The sequence below is a fragment of the Chionomys nivalis genome, chromosome 9 (genome assembly GCF_950005125.1).
Source record: "Chionomys nivalis chromosome 9, mChiNiv1.1, whole genome shotgun sequence".
In the NCBI taxonomy this organism is placed as follows: domain Eukaryota; kingdom Metazoa; phylum Chordata; class Mammalia; order Rodentia; family Cricetidae; genus Chionomys; species Chionomys nivalis.
In genome coordinates, this window is record NC_080094.1 from 61,003,700 (window position 1) to 61,026,337 (window position 22,638).

Sequence of the window (22,638 nt, forward strand, 5' to 3'; positions counted from 1 at the left end):
GAGAGATGGCTCAGCAGTTAAGAGCACTGCCTGCTCTTCCAAAGGTCCTGAGTTCAATTCCCAGCAACCACATGGTGGCTCACAACCATCTGTAATGAGGTCTGGTGCCCTCTTCTGGCCTGCAGGCGTACACACATACAGAACATTGTATACATAATAAATAAATAAATATTAAAAAAAAAAACAAATACCTACATAGAGCAGGTGACAGAAGAGAGAACATTTACAGAAAATAAACAGAAGTCAACAGCAACACCAAAAGAGAGGGCTGCAATGGAGTTCCTGAATTCAAAGAACAGCAAAGAAGGCTCAAGAAATAGAGTGTTATAGTCAAAGGGAAGAGCTACTGCAAAGGTCCTAAAGTGGAATCGAGGTGGCTGAAGTACATGGGGAGGGACAAGATGGCATGAGATGGGAGTGGCAGAGTAGTTAGGGGAGCATTTAGAGAATATGGCTACGAGACTGGCTCTGATGCCAAGAAGTGAATACAGAGTTGGTTGTGCTGGCGATCTGTCTGGTGGGCAGACACTGAATGAACAGTAGGTCAGGAATGGAAACAGGGACCCATGCTAGGAAAATTCCAGCCAACTGAGGGTGTGCTGTGCAGCAATGAGAGGCAAGGGATTAAGCCAAGATATTCAGAAGGTGAGTGTGAAGAGAGTCCAGTGATAGGCTGAAATATATATGTAAAGGCACGAGGGGAAGAGAAAATAACATACATTGCGCTCACATTGTAGAAAGGGATTGCCTTTATTTGGTCCTATAAATTCTATAAAAATCATAGGAGTGGGTAGTACTGCCTTTATTTTAGTACCTGAATACTGGAAGGTGAGAAAACCAAATGATCTGCCAAGGGTTACACAGAGTATAATCAAAGATTTGAATTCAGGACTTGTGACTCAGACTTTTCCAAAAGAGTAGCTTTTATTTTATGCTTCTTGTCAGTGAAAAACAAACAAACTTAACTAAATTTGCTTAACTGTGCTGATTTATAAATAGCAAGGGAAACAGAGAATGCAAACCAAAAGAGGGAAGCCAGGACAGCACAATCCAACCCCCTCATCCTTACTACCTGGGGACTGCACCATCATGCCTTCAAAAGGAAACACCAATGTCTCCCATTAATTAAATGGATGGATCAAGGCTCAGTTTCCTCATCCTCTCTCCTCTCTGTATAATTCATCTTTGAAGGCATTCCATTCGGGCAATGTGTGACCTTTACCCACCACGCCACACTTAATTGAATACTTTGCCTCAAAAGTCACAGTGCCGTTCAACCTTTTACACCCACAGACTTTCTGAAACACTTATCCCAGTTCCTTAAGGCCTGTTTGGTTGAAATCATTTTACAAAAATAAATCATATCAAAGTTCTTTTTCATAATTATTTCGAAGACTTTGCTCACAAGACTAAATATTTTTAACACCATGGCAACATGGTCAGGCCTCTGGCTAATGTATCCAGTCTCATACAAGAGTTCGTACTTAGTGAACTTCTGCTATGGACAAATGGACTGCAAAGAAGCAGGAGCTAGTGAATTAGGCATGGTCAATAATCATTCAACTCAGATCTTCTAGCACTTCCTAAAAGGTGGCAAATGAGCGAGGTTTGTCCTACTGGGTTCACTCCCCACATTTCTTGGAAGACGCCCCAAAGGGCACCAACCAAACTCCAAATCCTTAGCTTCTGGATTGGGTTAAGTACAATCTTCATCCGATACCCGCAGTGCTCTTTGCGTGCCATTTTTCCTGGTATTCGCCTGAGTTGGTCAGGGTAAAGGAATATGATATCTTCACCATTTCAGCTGAGCTTCAGAGGTTAGGAACGTGTCAAATGTGTATAGGTTATTCTGTGATCAGTAGGTGGCAGGACCAAAGCCTCCGGGATCCCAGTCCAGCAATGTGCCATTGAAACATAGCTATCAGTCACTTTGAGTGAATCAGTTTATTGTTTTCATGGGGAAGGGTTCCGTATAAACATTATACACACACCTAGTTTACAGAATAAGTATATGCAGGCAAAGGACAGCGCCTACCTTTCTTTAGCCTGTTAGTTCTTTCTCTTCAGTGGCAATGGCTTTTCATCAATTCAATATGATTATTTTGGTATTTCACTGCACAGCTATTGGCACTTTTTAGTCTTTCTTTCTGTGATACAAATGATGGTATTCTCTCCTCTCCACATGCTCCTCTGTGCCTCCATCATCCCACATTCTATTTCCCTTACAATGGATCCTTTGGTCAAAAATTGCTTTCTCCCCATGTGCTTATCATCAAATGGATTTCCATTCATTGGTGACTAAGTACATTTTTTTTTTGTTATACTTATTGGGCACACCAGATGCATTAACTTAAACTCTTGCTAAGAATCCTCTCCCGGACCCCATTGTTCTGACCTCATCTAGAAGGTTTTCTCCCTGTATCACCTCTGATCCTGAGCTCTTCATTTGTCCTGGGGACACTTCACCTTCTTTCCATATTGGACTTTTTGTTTTCCATAACCTATGTGCTCTGCCTAGTGAGACAGCATATTCTTTCTCTATGAGCATTCTGAAGAGAACTGCATGTGGTGATCAGCTTTGTAAGAACTTAGATTTCTCAAAAAATACTTTGGACCTTTCCTCATATCTGACTGACAGTGGGGTGGGCATATGAATCTGTGTGGGGAGGTGTCACTCTCCCAGAATCGGATCCACTCACAGCTCCTAGTGATGCCTCTGGAGATTGAGTGATACTTGATTTCTTTACTAAGCTCATAGCTCATTGGCAATGATATGATTACTTCCACCTGGCAGGACAGTTGACAGTTTATGGTTTACTGTGTGCTGTTGAACAGGAAAGCTTTCTCAGTGTGTAGACAGTTTAGCTGATTTGTTTAAAATAACATATTTTAATCTTTCCCAAATCTTTAATCTCTGTATTCTATTCACTGAGAGCAGACCTTATTTTATGCTTTTAAACTAAGTTAGAAACTAGGTAGTGGTTGTGCACACCTTTAATACCAGGTCTCAGAAGGCAGAGGCAGGTGAATCTCTGAGTTCAAGGCCATTCTAGTCAACAGAGCAAGTTCTAGGACAGCCAGGGCTACAGAGAGAAATTCTGTCTTGAAAAACCTACCAACCAAACAAAATCCCAAGTTGTAAATATAAAACACACACATACACACACACACACATATTTGAAGAATTGAACTATGGTGTAAGAGGATCTTCTGTCTATGTTTTACTTTCATTGGTTGAATAAAGAAAACTGCCTTGGCCTTTTGATAGGTTAGCCCTTAGATGGGTGGAGTAGACAGAACAGAATGCTGGGAGGAAGAAGGCAGTGTGGCAGATGCCATGGCTCTCCTCTACAAGACGGATGCTGGTTAGACTCATGCCAGTAAGCCACAGTCAAGTAGCAATACAGATTATTAGAAATGGGTTCGATCAATATGTGAGAGTTAGCCAATAAGGGGCTAGAGATAATGGGCCAGGCAGCAATTTAATTAATACAGATCTCTGTGTGATTATTTTAGGTTAAGCTAGCTGGACGGTGGGAGTTGGGCAGAATGAAAAGCAGGCCTGCTCCTTATTACAACAGAACTATTTCTACTATATTACTCTATGGCTGTGTTGAAAGTTATACCATAAGCTACATTTAAAATTAAAATATGAGCATTGTTCCACCATATGAAGAGTCTTGGGAAAATACAGAGCTACATGAATGAATTTATCTACTATTTCATATGATGACATATTGACTACAGTTAAATGTTCCTCAAAAAGGCAGGTTCTCTTGAAATTGGGTGTCTTTTATGCACTTATAGCTGCTAAAAATGAAGATTTTGAGGTTGAAGGTTCAAGTTAGAAGCTCCCCCAAACAGAGGTTTGACCAGTAGTTCTGGGCTAATTTGGTTGGTACATAAAATATGGTCATGAGAACTAAAAGTGACTACAAATGGGTGGGACTAGGAAGATGGCTTAGTAAAATGCTTGCCACGTGAACATGAAGACCTGAGTTCAATCCCTAGTACCCAGGTGAGAAAGCCATGCATGGCACAGAATCTATGCTGGATGCAGTCCTAATGATGAGAAGAAGTGGACACATGCCCCCATCCCTAACCCAGAAGCTTTTTCCAACTGATAACCACTTAACAAAAAAAAAAAAAAATAGTTGTTTTTTTTTTTTCCAATGAAGTCACTGTTTGTACAGACCTCACTTAAGGGCAAGCCTCATGCCCAGCAGTAGATGGCAAACACAAACCCAACTAAATTGTATACTTGGGGGTACTGTTTGTCTCATAGTACTTTGTCTGGGCATTTTTCTTCCTTTTTATCTTACAGATCTTTTGCTTATATATTATGATTTCCTATTTGGATTTTATGGATTCTTTTTTGTATGTAAACGTGTGTGCCTCAGAGTCTATATGTGTTTCTTGTGCTTTTCCTTTGGCTCTTTGCTTTCTTGTATTTTGTTCTGTTATTATTATTATTGTTACTGTTTTTTTGGTACCTCTTTATATTTACTGAGAGAGAGAAAGGGTGAACATTTGGGAGAGTGGAAAAGTGGGGAGGATCTGGGAGAAGTTGGGGGAGGGAAAACAGTAATTAGGATATAGTGTATTTTAAAAAAAATATTTTTCAATTTAAAACAAAATCCAGGCCTGGAAGCACATGCACCTAATTCAGTTCCAGAAGGAAGGGACAGTTGCATCCACAGGGCTTGTTGACCACTCATCCTATCCAAATTGGATTCTCCCAGGCTCTGTGAGAGACCCTGTCTTAAAAAAATAGAGTGGAAGGTGATCGAGGAGGACACCTGACACTGACTTCTGCTTTTCTATTCATGTGTATGTCCGTGTGTGTTCACATATGCATGAGCACACACACATGCACACACACACAATTACAAAGTAAAAATAACAAGGCCGACAAATGGGGTAACTACAATTTGAATTAGCATAGAGAATTACCAGTCTTCAATATTAGAATAAAGATTTTTAATCTTCACTGAATGCTGGGACTGTGTGTTTCAGGGAATATTTCATTTAGGAAAGTCTGAGAAGGATTAGCACAAGACGACAAATATTTTTCTCGTAAACATTTGTAGAATGATAGCAGGAAGTAAAAAGGTCAACGCGGTCTTGCTTTTCTATAGCTAGGTATATCCCCAAATATATCTAAATGGAACATAAGAGAGGATGGTCCAATATATATTTTTAAATATTTAGAGGAAAAGATACTGTCAGAAACATATGAAGGACATATGGGTAAGCTTGAATCTCTGCCATATTCATAAATTTGGGTACCTTGTGCTGCGGGTTAACTGGGACCGACACCATCCTGACACATGACAACAGCGCTGATGCTGCTTTGCGTTCAAGGAAAGATTTGCTAAAGATCTCATTTACTATAAAGTGCAATCCCAATGAGAGGGAAAGTATCTTTATTCTTCAGTAATTTTTCCAGAATGTGTGAACTTTTCAACATTTACCCAAAGGATTCCTATCTCATTTCCAATTTAAAAATTAATTCAGCTTTCTTATTTCATATGCAGAATGATTTTTTTCATGATAAAATACTGTCACAGGATCACATCAAAGCAATGTGCATTTGAGGGTAGAAGCAGGTGACAGCAGAATCATTTCAAAGACTACTTAGTGTCATCTAGTTTGACCCTGAGGTGTCAAGACATCCAGGAACATCTGCTTGTTTATGTGGATGGAAGACTCAATAAGGGCTGTGTGGTAAAGACGGTGTCAAAATCAATATAAGAGCAAGCGCCACCAGTGGTCACCCAGTGCCTTCTGTTACGGCCACACAGTGATGATTATTTGTCAGCAATTGTACAATTATCTTAAAACTTCAGTAGTAATCCCAACACTTCATTTTCACAAACTGCACTAATGCTTCATTCTTTAGGGTGACAGATACTATTTTAAACATGGTTAAATATTACTTATTTCAAAATGTGCGGAGCTTCCGAGAGCTTCGGCTAGTCTCATGTACACAACAGTCCTATATGATATGCTTTTAAAATGTTTTCTTGTATGTTTATTTTAAGCATATGACTATATTCCCTGTATATATGTCTGTGCACTCTGTGTGTACAGAGCCAGAGAAGGCCAGAAAAGAGCGATGGATCCCCTGGGACTGCTATTACAGACAGTTGTGAGCTGCCACATGGGTGAGGGAAATTAAACCTAAGTCCTCTGGAAGAGTAGCCACCATTGAACCATCTTTCCAGCCCCCATGATATGACTTTAATATAAAGCATTTTGATATTAATTTAGGGTTGGCGAAATAAATGTCTCAGAGGGTATTTATTGCAAGTCTGATGAGCCGATTCTAGGAATCTACATGGAGAATGAAAGAACCAACTCTTTCAAGTTGTTCTCCGGCCTCCACATGTGTGGTCTTGCATGCACATATGCACCTACACACACACATGCCAAAAATGTAAATTTTTCAGTATTTATCTGTCCTACAGACTTCTTTATACAGCAATAATTTATACCTAACCCAATATTATTGATGCTTCTACTTGGGGAATCCTACAATTATGGCTTCAGTTAGGCTGTGTGTGTCTATGAGTGTGTGTGTGTGTGTGTGTAGGGATGGATGTATCAAGTACAATCAGAGAGAGAGAGAGAGAGAGAGAGAGAGAGAGATCCATGGTATATGCACTTGTTTTCTGTTGCCATTATGACAAATTAGCACAATATTAAGTGATTTGAGACAAAATACATCTTAAGAGTTCTGCATGGTAGAAGATGGACACGTGCCTTACTCTTAGCTAAGCTAAAAGCAAAGTATTGAGAGGGCTCTATTCCCTTCTGCAAACTTTGGAGAGGGTGGGCTCCTGGCTTTTTCCAGTTCTACAGGCTTCCTACATTCCTTGGCCCACTGCCCATTTCCTCCATTGTCAAAGGCGGCAACACTGCGTCCCTCTGATCATTCCTCTGTAGTTATCGCTCCCTCTGATCACAGCCAGGGCAAGTTTTCGGCTTTTAAAGATTCATTTTAAAGATTCATGTGATTAGATTAGTTCCACTCGGCCAGGCCCAAATAATCTTCCCATGTTAGCCTCTGCAAAGTGCCCCTTTCCCATGTAAGGTAACATAAGCACAGACTGTAGGGATCAGGCTTGGAACATTGCTGTGTAGGGGTATTATTATTATACCCTGAGAGTCCTGGCCATGGACAAGGTTTAGGAGTAAGAAAGACAACGGATTCTTTCTCTTTCTCAACTATTCTTATGATGTCAGAGCACCGAGGAAATCAAAACCATTGTCTGATTGAGGGATGTAGAGTCAACTAAGTGTATGTTCATCAGCATCAAGACTTGGCTCTGTCTTCACAAGGGAAGGTTAAGCACTCTGCAAACGAGATAATCCCGTCACAGCCAGCTGGTCCTTGACCAGTAGTGGCCAATATTATAGGTTACAGTTTTAACTTTAAAAAGGACACATCTCTAATTGTCATAATCAAAAGAGCCATTTACTCATTGTTTCCCATGATGCAGGTGCTCTATGTCATGATTCCCCAGTAAGAAAAGGAAGTGCGTCTTGTTTTGTTTTCTTGACAATGTCACATTCTGTGGTTGGCCTGCAAGTCCAGGCAACCTTCCTGCCTTAGTCTCCCAGGTTCTAACATTATAAGCATTAGCCACCAAATCCAGCTGAAACTGAATATTTTAGTTAATTTCTTCTCTCTCTCTCTCTCTCTCTCTCTCTCTCTCCCCCTCACTCTCTTCCTCCCTCCCTCCCTCTCCCCTCTCCCTTTCTCTCTCCCTCCCTCTCCCTCTCTTCCTCCCTCCCCCGTTTCTCTCTCTCTCTCTCTCTCTCTCTCTCTCTCTCTCTCTCTCTCTCGTGTGTGTGTGTGTGTGTGTGTGTGTGCATGTGTTGAGGAGTAAGCCCAGGGCCGTTTGATGCTAAGCATATCCACAACCATTGAGCTATCAACCTTCTCCCCAAATAACTTTATAGTTACACTACTTTATAAGATTTCGCTTTCACCAGTAAAAAGGACACATCTGACTCCACAGCCTGAGTTCTTTTCTTTTTCCGCTTAACTGAGCATTTGTAGTGAAAATGACCAAATTTAGGGCAAAACATTCTCAATCACACATTTTGGGTATCTACAGTCCATATATAAGAAAAAGTCTTTGCCATCTCACATGATTAAAATCTAAACAAGTTTTAGAGAATTAAACAGTCGGCTACTGTGGTCGTGGAGGAAGGAGTTTTGAAAACAGTTTCTCCCTCCATGTGGGAGTCCAGAGGTGGGAAAAGCACACAATAAAGAAACTAATTTTGAAATCCTTAGCTACACCACAACATGGAGGAAATAAGTAAAGGTATCAGGTGGAAGCCAGAAAGCTCACTGTGAAGTCAAGGAAGCATGCTGGGGGTGGGGGTGGGGGAAGTAAGGGGTGTGTCTCTGTCTCAGAAAAAGTCCCCGGGCTGCCATACCCACCTGCAACAGAAGGAATGAGGGCTTGTCAGCCATGAATGCAGCACTGACACATGAGGGTCTAAGACTAGCTATCTAAGCCACAAGCAGGATGTGTCATGGAACGGAAGCTGTGTCCCAGTATCATATCCAGTTTCATAGCATGGCTAGACCATCACCCTTGAGCCAACAGACAGTTACTTCAACACCAAGAACATCAGTTTCCTTATCTTGTGAGAAGTCAAAAGGAAAACTCATCCCATAGAATCATTGCAAGAGGGAAAAGATATGCTACATGTAGCCGGGCGGTGGTGGCGCACGCCTTTAATCACAGCACTCGGGAGGCAGAGGCAGGCGGATCTCTGGGAGTTCGAGGCCAGCCTAGTCTACAAGAGCTAGTCCCGGAACAGGCACCAAAGCTACAGAGAAACCCTGTCTCGAAAAACCAAAAAAAAAAAAAAAAAAAAAAAAAAAAAAAAGATATGCTACATGTAAAGACTCTAAGAATAACAATCACACAATAAATTTCAATGCATGCTATCATCAGTCTCTCTGTGTTTACTTGAACAAAAATGAGTCTTGTCTTTCAGGAAGATTTTTACTGACTACCCCTGAGAATCACATCAGTGACATTTGTATGCCCACCAGTCGTATCTTTTCATCACCATTCACATCTTTTCAGGCAAGGTGTGGTTAGTGCTACTCAAAAAGATTTCTTTCTATAGGGTGGTGTCATGCCTGTCCAGAGACCTGGGGCCTGACAGCACTTGAAACTTGCTAATCACATCTGGTTTAGCTTTAAACATTTTCTGGGATTTTGCCAGCAGCTACGACATTTTAATGGCTACAATAAACCTCAAAGCCTCATCAAATCTTTGCTGTATGTGTGAAAATTATGTCCGCCTCAATTAAACATTCACTCTGGGTTCACACCAAGGCCTTATGGAAAGGGAGGTGAAACTGAATGGGAACTGGAGATGAAACGGACCGCTGTGATCCTGACCATCTCACCAGATGGTATTTAGAAGAAAAAGAAATTCATTAGAGAACCCAGGCTCTGTATTTCTTTAAATATTTACTGGGTACCTTTCATGTGTTAAAAACACTGGCATCTCTAAAGATTAGCGGGGCATTTTTGTTTAAATATTCAATGTGTGTGGGGTTGGGGGTGGTGTTCTCTCCTCTGTGTTTGTGGGACTTCATGTCTCTGAGAGAAGCCCAGCTTAAGGAAAATAACTCAGGTGCTGCTCAGTCTTTTCTAAAGCTGGTCCGCCAGCTACAGAAGCTCACGTGGGTCCCTGCAGTGACTGAGAAAATGGTTAGTGGAGATGGGGAGGCAAGAGTGACACTCAGCAGCATCCCTAGACAGAGTGAGATGCCCTGGGGACCCTGCCCCTCCACTCTCCTCCCATCCCTTTGCTATTCATCATCAAGCTCATGTGGACAAGGACAGCCATGAGGGAGGCAGCCCCTGGCAGGAGAGGGAAAGATCAAACAGAGATCAAGTTTCTTCTCAAACATCTATGAAAGGTCAGCCCAAGGGCTTTACACAGGGCAGAGGGGACAGGACTAAGACTGGTCATAAAGGGACAGCCCACACTGTGTAACCCCCTTCCCCACTATGGACACTCACTGCCATCCGGAGAGATCCTTGTCTCCTAACTCTACCACTGGAAGAGTATAGAGAATACTCCATGATATGGCTTATTATTCTGTTTCATTATGGTGCATATTCAGCCGGTATCAGAGATAAAGAGAAAACTGTCAGTTCCCTAAAAGAGAAAAAATAACCCCAAGTTCACATATAAGATTCCTGTTCAAAGGATTCATTTGGTTGGACTCATTCTCCCAACCACATCAACAGTGGGAGTGGGTATGAGACAGAACCAGCATGGTCCTTTAAAAATAATTTACAACATTAAAAACATTAACTTGTAACCACTAAACTTACTTGAATAAGTTTTATGCCCAAAATAAATATAAATGACTCCTCCTGCCACCATGAGCACATCTTTCCCACTTTGCTTCCATGTCCAGGGCGGACTAAAACTGAAGACTGGGGTTTTGGAATACTCTTTCACAATAAACATTTTTAAAATGTTTATTTTATGTTTGAGCATTAAAACTGTTCCCAGTTGAAGCTCTTCATTTCCTCCAGCTCTCCTTCTGGTACCCGCGGGTACCATTTCCATACTAATACACTCCCTAAATTTTCCATAGAACGCTTCCATTGGGGTCACAGCAGTGCCGTGGCTAGTATTTATATTCTTGGACAACGAGATGTCTCCACAGTGAAAACACAGAACTCGAAAGATGCCAAAGGAAAATTCCTGCCCAAGAGACACATACTTTTATTTTCTAAAAAAGTCAAAAATGTGGCTTTCAGGCTTTGGGATTCTGTCATTAATTATATATTTAGCTGAAATAGAACATTTACTGTGTTTTTTTTTTAATCATCAATAAAGTAGTATCAAGACAAAAAATAGAGTTATAGCATATGTGCATGTATGAGTGTTTTCCTATTACCTGAACCACAAGACTTCTGATTCTCATAGTTATTATAAGAATATGGCATGCTTGCAATAAGCAGCCATTATTATTAACGCTATAACTATTGAATATTAGAGGAAGGCAGATATGGAGCAGGGGAGATAGCTCAGTAGGAAAGTGTTTGTCTTGTAAGTATGAGGGCCCAAGTTTGAACCCTGGATCTGTTTTTAAAAAGCAGGTATGGTGGCGCACACTTGCAATCTTAGCACAGGAGGAGGTGGGTAGGAAGACCCCTGAGACTTGTTGGCAAACCAGCATAGTCTACTTGGCAAGTTTCAGGTCAGAGAGAGATCCTGTCTCAAAGACAAAACAAAAACTAAACCAACAAGATCCAGTCTCAAAGACAAAACCAAAAACTAAACCAACAAGATCCAGTCTCAAAGACAAAACCAAAAACTAAACCGACAAGATCCTGTCTCAAAGACAAAACCAAAAGCTAAAGCGACAAGATGGGCTATGTTTGAGAGCTGATAGCCAAGGTGCCTGGTCTCCACATACACCTGCATGCAAAGTCCTCCAAACACAAGCAGGTGAGCACACAGGAGCACACTGATATGGTAAGACACTGAGATGCCAAATGATCAATAACTAAATCAAAGGAATTGGTGGATTTACCGCCGGCAAATACTGCCCCGAAAAGGAATGTCCCATGATGGCGGCGGCAGGGGCCCATGGGAGAGCTCCATACCAACCCACTCCAAGAGCCAGCCATCAAATGAAACTGCTCTAATAAGCCACCCTTGCAATTATCCCATTACCTTCCAGTTGTCGCTTCAGTTTTCTCAAATCTTTTACGAGGTCTTCAAACTTGACTTGGGAGGCCAGAAAGAAATCTTGTGGTTCAGGTAGCGGGAAAACACTCTTGTCTGTTCCAGCTTCCTGAAAGACAGGGCAAAGAAAAGCACAGGGCTGGAGTGATGGCTCAGCAGTTAAGAGCACTGGCTGTTCTTCCAGAGACCCCAGGTTCAATCCCCAGTAATTGCAATGGCTGTTCAAACTTTCTATAACTCCAGTTCCAGGGGCTCTGGCAACCTCGCACAGATGTAAATGCAGACAAAACAAACTAACCAGAAGAACAATATTCTACTTCCCGCTTGTCCCCTCTGTTGACATTCCAAAGCATCAATCAGAAAACAAAAGCTCACTCGAGTGGCTCTACAGCAATCAGGGAACTGCTTTGTTAAACTAGGACTCTGTACTTCGGAGACTGAGTGTTTCACATATCGTTTCGGTCTTCCTGCCGTTGCATGGGCAGCATTTCTATCATGCCTTATGGATGGGAGAGGAAACTGCCAGGTAGATTCTCATCTGCTTTTCTCTATTCCCATGGAAAAAGACAGGGGAAGCCTATGAAAGTACTGACATTGAAAGTCCCTGTTTGAGTTACCCATGCTAGCAATCAGATAAGCCATCTCGGGGTGTGCCAGTGGGTGTGGATTGGCAAAGAAGACACTGGGTGGGCGATGCTACCCCCTTCCTTTCCTCACCCTTTCTTCAGCTTAAACTCTGATGTGTGTGTGTGTACAATCCGATTTCTTTATGTGTGCGTAAAGCCTATGTAAATGCTGTTGGTTTATCTTAGGAGGTATTCATGGCAGGCATGGTTGAGCATGGTTTTGACAAGGTCCATAGCTCTATCTGATGGATGATCTGAGCTGTAAATTATCTTAAGGGACAGATACTCCAGGCATACTGAAACATAAGCGGAGCCTTAAAATCTTCTGCAGCCTAGGCTGCTTTCTCCTGAGTTGTTTAATGTAAGCTGCTATCGTGCGTATCTTAGTCTTCGATTGTTTCTCTCTGTGCACACGCTCCTCTGCCAGCTTGCCTTCGCATTCCATCTTTCCTAGTGCCATTAGGACTTATTCCAAATGCCAAAAGTGCTTTATGAGGCATTTTATGATCCGCCCTCTGTCTGCAGCACCAGCTTTAGACCTACTTCCCCCAAAGTCAAGTCCTACGCCCAGACTTTCATGAAACAAGAGAGCAAGGCAGTCTCTTGCCTCTAGGCCCTCATCTACAAAGCTGTTCTTTTCCAGATTTCCCTAGAATCTCCTCATAGCTCCTTGTTCATACTCGTCTTTCAAGGCATAACACAAACATCACTTCCTCAAAGATTTTCAGGACCTCACCAAACCTCGGGGTTTCTCTCTGCTTTTCGAGAGTGTTTGATCCTATCACCATGACACTTATTGTTATTAATTTAAACTTTTTAGCATTAGATTGTATGTCTGATGTGTCACTAGAATATAAGCATATCATTGGCGGGGACTCTTTCCTATTCTTGAAATATTATATAGTATCTGATATATCAGTAAATGCACCACTACAGACAGTTCTGGAAATACTGCTTTGTGAAGTCTGTAAGTTTACCATAAGACACCTAACTATTTTAATAATAAATATTTTAAAATATCTTCGTGTATAAGGTAAGTTTTAAACAAATCTACTCCCCATTTGTATAGTCTTCACGTTTTCCCCCTTTCTCTAAAACCAGTTTCCTTTGCCAACTTTTCACGTTCTCTCTTAGGAGTACTGAGTCCATTTAGTACTGTCTATATGAACAGACACGTAGGACCATCTACTAGAGCATCGGTAGGCTCTCAGGGGCTTCATCCTTGGAGAAAAACGATTCTCTCTCAGCAGCCATCAATTTCCAGGGCCTTGTCAGCAAAGGGTGGGAGTTTTGGACCTCCCCCCCCCCCCGACCGTCCATACTGGGATATTGGCTGTCTTCACCTTGCGCCAATCTTGTGCATGTAGCGTGATAGAGAAGTCCTGCTTAGAGCAGAATTGACTGCTCCACAGGACTGGACAGGTAGTTTATGACTATATTTTCCTAATGACCCTTTCACAGAGGTTGCCTAAGACCATCAGAAAACACAGATATTTACATTGTGCTTCATAAGAGGAGTAACATTACAGTTAGGAAGCAGCAACGAAAATAATTTAAGTGTATCAAAGGGTGGCAGCCTTAGGAAGACTGAGAACCACTATTCTAAGCCTTTCATTTGGATGCTTGGGGAAAGTGGCTCTCCTTGTTTTATCAATACTTAAGCCACCCAAATTTCTCCATCTTCTGATACTTATTTTTCTACTTTAAAAACAAATGAAAGACTGTGAATGTCAAACCGTGCCCTTCAAAGCTCCACAGGAACCCACACTGGAGGAATCCTGGTATAATATTTTGTAAGCTTTGTGTCCAACTCTACCACGGCTTCTATTTTTGTCATAAGGTAGAAAAAGAGAAAACACTGATGATGAATCAGTCTGTCAGGTCCAGTCAGTAGGTTCAATCAAAGCCCTGGGAGACGGATGATTTTCTTCCGACTCCACACACCTAGACTTGGAGCCAGCGCCAGGCAGAAGGAGCAGGGAATCGAAAGGGCTCACCTGTCCTCAAGTCACTGCTCATCCTCACTGCCCACAGAAGTCATCACTGCTGCCCAAGGGCAAGAAGATTCAAAAACCACATAACTCCACACTCCCCTCTGAGCACAACCCGTTCTTCAGTGAGCACTGGGACGGCACCACACAAATGTGGACGGGCTCTTTCCAAATCTGCAACCGTTCTGATCACAGTTTCTTCTATAAAGTCAATTCCATTGCATCCTGGGATAACTTCAGCCTCTCTATGAACAGCCGACTGGCTAGAGGCATCAGCCCCTGTGGATCTAGGGTTAGAAATGTCACCTGCCAAGTTTCCTCAGGGCAATTCTGCCCTGTGGGTACTTGCTGTCAGAACTTGGGAGTATGCTCAGATGTGCCTTCTGCTGCTAAATTTTTTTGAAACTCAACACATCTTCCTCACTCCAGAAAAACAAAACTGTTTTCTCACATCTAGTTCTTTACATCTGCCAAATTATTCTACTTTTGATAATATTTATATTAGATAACATGGTAATGCTTATTGGACACCTCCCTGGTAGACACTAAAAGTTAGCGAATTCTGGCTCTCAAGGAGCAATGTCAAGATCATTGACAATTTGGACACAATCCACAGAAGAAGGGAAAGAGATTGTTGGAGATCTTCACAGAATCTTCACCCAGGCGTCCAAGGTGGGAGTGTCAAAGATTTCTTTTAAGGACCAGGATATGAGCAAACAATTATGTAAGGGGGCCTTGAAGCATTGGACTCAATGATTGTTTTATTATAGTTTTCACTTTTTCAGATGCACATTAATTATGCTTCATAAATGAACGTAAAAAAATTAATCATAACCCTAATATCCCCAAATAATGAAACATATCTCATTCTCTGAGTTACTGTTACACTTATATCCACCTATTTTAAATATGCATGTATAATTTTGAAACACATACATATATAATTTTTCTTTGTTATTTGAAACAGGGTTTCCATGTATAGTCCTGGCTGTTCTGGAACTCACTCAGAAGATGAACTCTCCTTGAACTAAGAGCATCACCTGCCTTTGCCTCCCTGCTGGGATTAAAGGCATATGGCCACTTTTATGCATGTATATCATTTAAAAGCAGACAGAATATTTTCCAGGGATACTACATTGTGTCCTAAACACTTTCCACAGCAGTATGCTATTCCATTTGACAATCATACCATGATTCATTTGACTATATTGTTAATCATTGAATACCTCCAAAAATTTCAAGTCTTTTTGTTATTATTATCATAAGCAGAACAGTAACTTAAGTCTTCAGCTATAAATTCCTAGAAAACTTATGCATATTTTTAGAGCTTTTGACTTAGGAACACTGAAGTTTTGCTAGCTCACTTAGCACCTATGTATGAATTAAGAAAAGGTATCCCCTGTAAGACTGCTGGACCAACTTTTAGTTTTGCTTTTAATTCCTTGAGGATTGCCCAAATGTGATTTACACAGCACCTGCACCATTTTACATTCTCAGGAACCATGCGGAAGAGCTCTAAGCGGCCCCTAACCTGGCAACGAGATTTTATTTCTATACCGATTGACCTAATGGCTGTGTTGGGACATTTCACCATGGCTGTGACTATTGATTAGTAATGCTGAACATTTTTCAGTATACTTGCCGATCAGTAGTGTGGTCTTTCTCTATATAAAATTATGTAATTTCTTTATAAGGGTCTGTATTTCCCCAAATAAGTCCACAAAATAACGTCATCGGGAGCTTTCTCCCTAAGACCTCCCACATGTGTTATTTCTCGATAGAAATAATAATACTAGAGAAGCAAAATTTTATAGGAAGGCTTGAGGGATGGCCCCAAAGTTAAGAGCATTTGCTGCTCTTGCTAAGGACCTGGATTCATTTGCGAGCACACATACAGCAGCTCACAACCACCTGGAACCCTACATCCAGAAGATCCAATGCTGATGGCATTTTCTGGCCTCCACCAGGCATACATGTAGTATATGTATACAGGCAGGCAAAGCTCATGCACATAAAATAAAAATAAATAAATCCTTTAAAAAAAAAAAAAAGGCTTGAGACATAGACAGTTCCAGTCAGGTAAACATCTGAGTCTTGGGTCTTGGTTCACTTGAAGTAGGGATCCATTTCTGTTTTGAGTTTAAAAGTGTTTTTGGAACCACACATAAAGACAGAAATGTACTAGAGCAGTGGTTCTCAACCTGTGGGTCCCAACCCCTTCAGAAAGCAGTCCTTTCAACTTTGAGACTTTTGTCTTTTTGTATCCATTTCAAGAACCAGCAGACAGTCCTCCTTTTCCCTCAAGGTGAGGACTCTCTGTTTTTAGTTCGAAAAGCAAGAAGAAAGAAATTGTGTTCAGGTATATTCTCAAAGAAGTGCTTAATTCTAATTCAAATATATGAGAACATGTTTTTGTTTTATTCTATTCTCAAATTTAATGCCGCTAGCTTGTTCCCAGATGTACCATTGGTAGAATTTTGGTTCTTATGGTAGATGTGATACCCAGGGCTTTAATTCTACCATTCAGGAGGCAGAGGCAGGCAGAGTGAGTTCAAGTCCAGCCTGGTCCACACAGCGAGTTTCAGGCCAGCCCAAGCAAGAGCTTGTCCCCCAAACAAACTCGGCTGGAGAGCACCATGGCTTGATTCCCAGCATCAGTGTAGTAGCTCCCAACTGCTGTGGTTCCAGTTCCAGGGAATCTGGCACCTCTTCTGGCCTCTGCAGGCTCCTGCACACATGTGGCGCATACAAACTCACACAGGCAAACACAAATGCACATAAAATACGAACAAATAACGAAACATCTTTTGTAAAAAAGAATATTACAATGTTTTTATTTCCTCAATGTTGAGCAGTACCTCTGAATTGAGTTTGCACTCTAGCCGGCTCCTGAATGAATCTAGAGTCCAGAAAGCCCCACCATCTGGTCACGAGGCAATGAGGGATCTACTGAAACCTGCAGACTCAGACTCAGCAGCCTCTCGCCTTCCTAACACCTCCTTTTCTATAACCCAAGTGTACCTCTTGTCTTTTGGGGAGCTCTCAGATATAAAGCTGGACAGAGGAATGCCATCCCTCCATATCGCCAGTATCCAGTACCCGAATGCTAACAAGTCTTTGAGCGAAAACTCCTTGAAACCGTGTGCCCGGTGCCATTTTCTCGTTACCTACCTGATCATAGTACCGCAGATAATACTTCACGACATAGTCCACCAGGTTCATGCCGTTGTCCTAGGGTTTAAAGAGAAACTCAAATGACAACAGTTCACAGGAGACCCTGCACGCTGGCCGAGTGAACACTGAAAACCCAGCTCAGGGTGCATACATTTGTGAGACAGAGTCCGATTTCTGTTACAGAACGACCAGAATTTCCTTCGTCCTCTTGAGTTTCAGTCTTTTTTTTTTAATATATATACCAGCTATAAAAAGAAATGACACTATACTATCAGCGAGGAAAACTGAAACAAAACAGGTAATCCAGGAGACCTTTGAGGTAAGGGCTAAGACAAATATACAAACAAACAAACAATCAAAAATCATTACCCCATATTTCCTGGCATGCTGCCAAGACAGGAGGGGGTGAGAAATGCCAAAGGTGGCTGTGGACTAGAAGAGCAAATCATCCCACCCTTCCTACCTCTCAAAAAATGTGTGCTCCTTAATGGCGTGAAAAACAATCAGGGCCAGCTTAAAAGGAAAGCCAGGCCACTTTATGACCCTGGAAGGCCAGGGGGAGCGGGCCCTCCCACAAGGCAGCCTTTGTGTCCTGTTCACAGGGGTCTAATTCTAATTTGCCTGTGTATTTCCCTTCCCTGCTAGCCCCCTGCCCCCATGGGGACGCCCAGATATGGGCTGGTTGTTTCTAAAAAGGTAGCTCTGCAGGGGTGTGGAGCCAAATGATAATCAGGCTCAGAGAGCTGACAGGAGACCCCAGCCCCAATTGTTGCGGGCAAAAGAATAATTCAAATACTAAGCTCAACAGTGTCCGCCACTCAAGAATGAGTAAATTACAAGTGGACAATACTAAATTCAAACAGATTTTAGCCTCTGTAGTATGACTAATACTCTATGCTGTTTTATCTTGTATTGCAGTTGTATTTCAATGTCTAATCATGTATGTTAGAACCAAAACATATGATGTATTTTATAATTGAAAATAAGGTCATATGTGTGTATGAACACATATGACTTGAACAAAACCACATGTTCAAGTCAAAACAAAGCACAGAAGCAGAAAACAAACGTGCATGCTTTCATATAAATTATTACTGTTAGAAGAAAGATAAGATAAATGGATCAGTCTATGATACTTTGTTTTAAATTAAAGGTTCATAAGAAAATTAACAATAACACATAGACATTCAGTATGAAAAGTAAATAAATACCCGGCTTTTGACGTCTTTGAGTTTGGGGAGAATTTCTAAACCATATCCATCTGCTTGCCCTCGAGTCCTATTTCCTCCGTTCATATAATTTCCAAAAGCCAGGATGAGAGCTAGGATGTCTTTCACACTCTTCATGTGCAGCAAGCCCTGCAAAGGCAAACACCAGTTATTATGGTCTGGACTCTAAACACAGTCATGTTTGCTCAACGGCAAACATTTCTTAAACGAACCAAGCCCTGCTTAGTGGCCTGTGACCAGTTGTATTAAGAGCTGGCAAATATAAGATATATTTCACTGAGTGGCATCTTCCAGGTGGGGGGAGTACGAACAGCCACAATTTCCTATAGTGGAACAAAGTTATAATAAGGAGGGCTGAACCCTTTCTGTTTATTTTTTATTTTAGGCAGTTTTAAGGTTGATGTGTTAAAGGACTTATAGGTTAATAAGAGAGAATGAAGTTAATTTTTTTTTTTTTTTTTTTTTTTGGTTTTTCGAGACAGGGTTTCTCTGTGGCTTTGGTTCCTGTCCTGGAACTAGCTCTGTAGACCAGGCTGGTCTCGAACTCATATAGATCCGCCTGCCTCTGCCTCCCGAGTGCTGGGATTAAAGGCATGCGCCACCACCGCCTGGCTGAAGTTAATTTTTGATAATTTTAAGTTGAACAAGGTCAGATATCTTTTCAGGATCTCTCTTGGAAGAACAGACTAAATACAAAGAATATAGTCAAAGTTAGAGTAGACACAATAGCAAGAACAGGCAAAGTCCTCAGAGATTACTTTTGATAATGCACTTTAAAGTCAGAGGTTACGTAAGGTTTTTCAAGATGTACCTTCTCCGGGAACTTGTTCACATTTATGAACTTCCTCAGTGTTAAGCAGCTGCTAAGAATTCTCTTTTAACTTCCTCTCATTTACTTTTTTTTCTCTCTTAATATTTGCTTCAAGTGCAAACTTTCAAACGGAAAGTTATCTACCCCATTAATTGGCTTTATCTTCTTTTTTTTTATTACATTTCCTCGTGTGTGGAGGGTGGTGTTGGTGGGGGTATGCAAGCACTGGGAGGTTAGAGGAAAACCTGCAGGAACTGGTTCTTCCCTTCCATCATGGAGACCCTGAAGCTCAAATTCCTATCATCAGCCTTGGTGGCAAACTCCTTACCCACTGAGCTATCTTGTCAGCCCAGCTTGATCTTCTTTGATTTTAGCATAAAAGGAAAAACCAAGTTCAGACCTAGGTAGACTTCTGCCCTGGTCTCCCAGCAGTTACTAGTATGTGTATAATATGTTGGTACTGGATTTTCTTTCTTCATTGAAAACTCCCTTATATGGCGGGAGGGGTGTGGGGGGGACCATGCCTCCTGGCAAGCAGTGAAGTGTTACAGAATTTGTGAAACATACCTGCATTATGATCTTAAGAACATGGGTGGAAGACAGTGAAAAGGCTGGGGGTCAGATGTGAGCTTTACCAAGTACAGAGTGTGCTGGACACAGAATGGATGTACCAATCACTCACCATCGCAGTTAGTTATCTCAAGTCTCCAGAATGCTTTCATTTATGATAGAGACAGATTTCAGGTGATCGCCTGCATGGGCTTCAAGTAAAATCTCTTTGTGATTTGGAAAGTTGAACAGGGATCGAGCTATTCTGTTTTGATTTTAGTTTTGGGTGGCCAGTATACACATGGTGAGGTATTGACATTTTTTTTAAGAATCTATAAAAAACATTATTTTTCCCTCTTCCTTCTCCAGTTCAGATCTCCCTTGTTCTTTCCTTCCCTACCTTGGGCAGGACAAACACCACATTTCCCTTAAAGTAAAGATGACTTCCATTCATTAAGTCACTAGCATTGGGTCCTCTTTACCTCTCAAAAACAGGCCTATACGTACCTTAGAGGCTCGTGTGACAATCTCTACTTTTCTGTGTAAGGCAGTGACACCTTCGGAAAACACAGCCCTGAAGATTATGCACTGGGCACGCTCAGCAAAATTGGGAATCTGGGCTAACTCATGCAGGAACCTGTAAAAATAAAAACGAATAATTTTGCTTTCTGCCCTCTTCCTTAACTTCTCCCGATCGACCAGAGGGAACAGTCACAATTTCGATTTATAAAGGGAATCAGATGGGCTGACTCAAGGAGCTAGAAGGGTATCTGCTCCATTGTTGACAGCAGGGTCTCCACTGAATTCCTGCAATGAGTTGAGGGTTTATGCAAGTATTCTGAAAGCACTATTTTTCTCCTGCTATTCAGAGGAGAGGCTGAATCCAAATGGAAAGCCCTGGTTTTTAACTGCATGAAAAAATGACTGTCAACTCCTGTGTCGTGTAGAATTCTCTAAAAAGTATATCATCATAAGCAGAACAAACTGAAGATTTTGAAAAAAACAATCTATAGTCAAGCGATAAGATATTATTGAAATGAGATTGCTGTTATTTCTGCTCAGTTATATATAGCAGTCTATAGTGATCTAGTTTTCCAGGTATTTGTTCATTCTTTGGGTCAATTGACCTACATAGGTACAGCTGATAGGCAGCTCAGTACTTAGAAAAAAAGCAGAAATTCATAAAGTAGACACCCTAAAAATCTTTAAAAAGTTGGCCAAACAACTCTCAAGAGTCAAAATTGGTTACTGCTCTACACACAGTGGCTCACTGTCTGAGTGGCTGGGCACTGGTGTCTTCCGTGAAATGAAGCTGGAAGAGCCTCGTGCTTTTGAGGCCAACCGCCACAGGAAAGGGTATAAAGTAGTATGAGTTGAGACAGTTGGCTATGAACTCAGAAAGGGGGAGAATCCACTAACAGCCCTTAATTTCAGTCTGGAGTTGAAATGATTATTACCTGATATTTCTGAAGGTCTTGGTCAATTTATAATACTATCACTTTTTGAAATTTTACAGTTTTCCACCAAATGTACTTTCGCAGATGAATACAGTTGTTATTCTCTCTGTCAGATGAGAAAGAGGAGAAGGAGCAGCAGGAGATGGAGAGGAGGAGCAGGAGGAGCAGGAGCTGGAGGACCAAGAGCAGATAGGGCATAGGGACAGGAGGAAAAGGGGGGGAGGGGTCAACTTTCTTTTATTGGCAGAGTCTTGGTATGGAGCCCAGGTTGGTCTCTAACTCACCATTCTCCTGCCTCAGCATCCTCACTTGCTGGGATTAAAAGGCTGTACCACCACCCCTACTTCCACGCCCATTTCTGTCCCTAAGTTTGTTTTCCTGCCCTATATTCTGTTCCTTTCACAGGTATTTTGGGGAAGGTGATTTGGAAGTCTGGTTTGTTTTTGTTGTGTGCTTTGTTTCTAAGACAAGGTCTTACTTATAGAGTTGAGGTGAACTCAAAATTTCAATCTCCCTGACTCGGCTTCCCAAGTACTGAGATAATAGTTGTGTAACACTGTGCCCTGGTAAGACTTAATACATTTTTTTTTATCAGCTACTTTCCTTAACTCCCCCAACCAGGTCCTAGTTGTCATTTTCTCCCTGTCCCAGCCTTTTAAAATACTCTGGAAACAAAGAAGAAGAACTCAAAAGAGAAAGCACTCCCTTGTCTTCAGGTTCTGTGCATGCGCAGCCACAGTTATCATCATACTATACACTACGGCATTTAACAGAACACAGAAGTATTGCTTAGGGACAGGAAGAAAGTAATTACCCTTCCTTTCTAAATTGTTCCCTCCTAAGTACAGTACAGCATTAACCAGAGTCATTTATCATGGGCAACCTCAGAGCTGTCGCCAGTTTCACAGAGGGTCAGCAGTAAACATCTCTGGGGACTGGCAGCATTTGGTTCTGTGATGCGTTTGGGAAGGTTTGCTCCTTTAGATGCTGAGAGCTATTCCAGAAAATGCCCTGCATTTCTCCCCTCCCCTTAGTGACCACTCATCT

General features: G+C 41.6%; 1 protein-coding gene across 3 annotated transcripts in view; it reads right to left on the reverse strand.

The window, feature by feature from the left end:
* Fmn1 (formin 1) overlaps window positions 1-22,638 on the reverse strand; it is a 370,006-nt gene that overhangs the window by 108,543 nt on the left and 238,825 nt on the right. For all 3 annotated transcript variants that reach the window (XM_057780542.1, XM_057780541.1, XM_057780543.1), the window contains 4 exons: window positions 20,642-20,771; window positions 18,757-18,903; window positions 17,543-17,602; window positions 11,743-11,863 (listed from right to left, as the gene is read on the reverse strand). In XM_057780542.1, coding sequence (XP_057636525.1) covers window positions 11,743-11,863; window positions 17,543-17,602; window positions 18,757-18,903; window positions 20,642-20,771 — 458 coding nt within the window. The remainder of the gene's footprint in view (window positions 1-11,742; window positions 11,864-17,542; window positions 17,603-18,756; window positions 18,904-20,641; window positions 20,772-22,638) is intronic.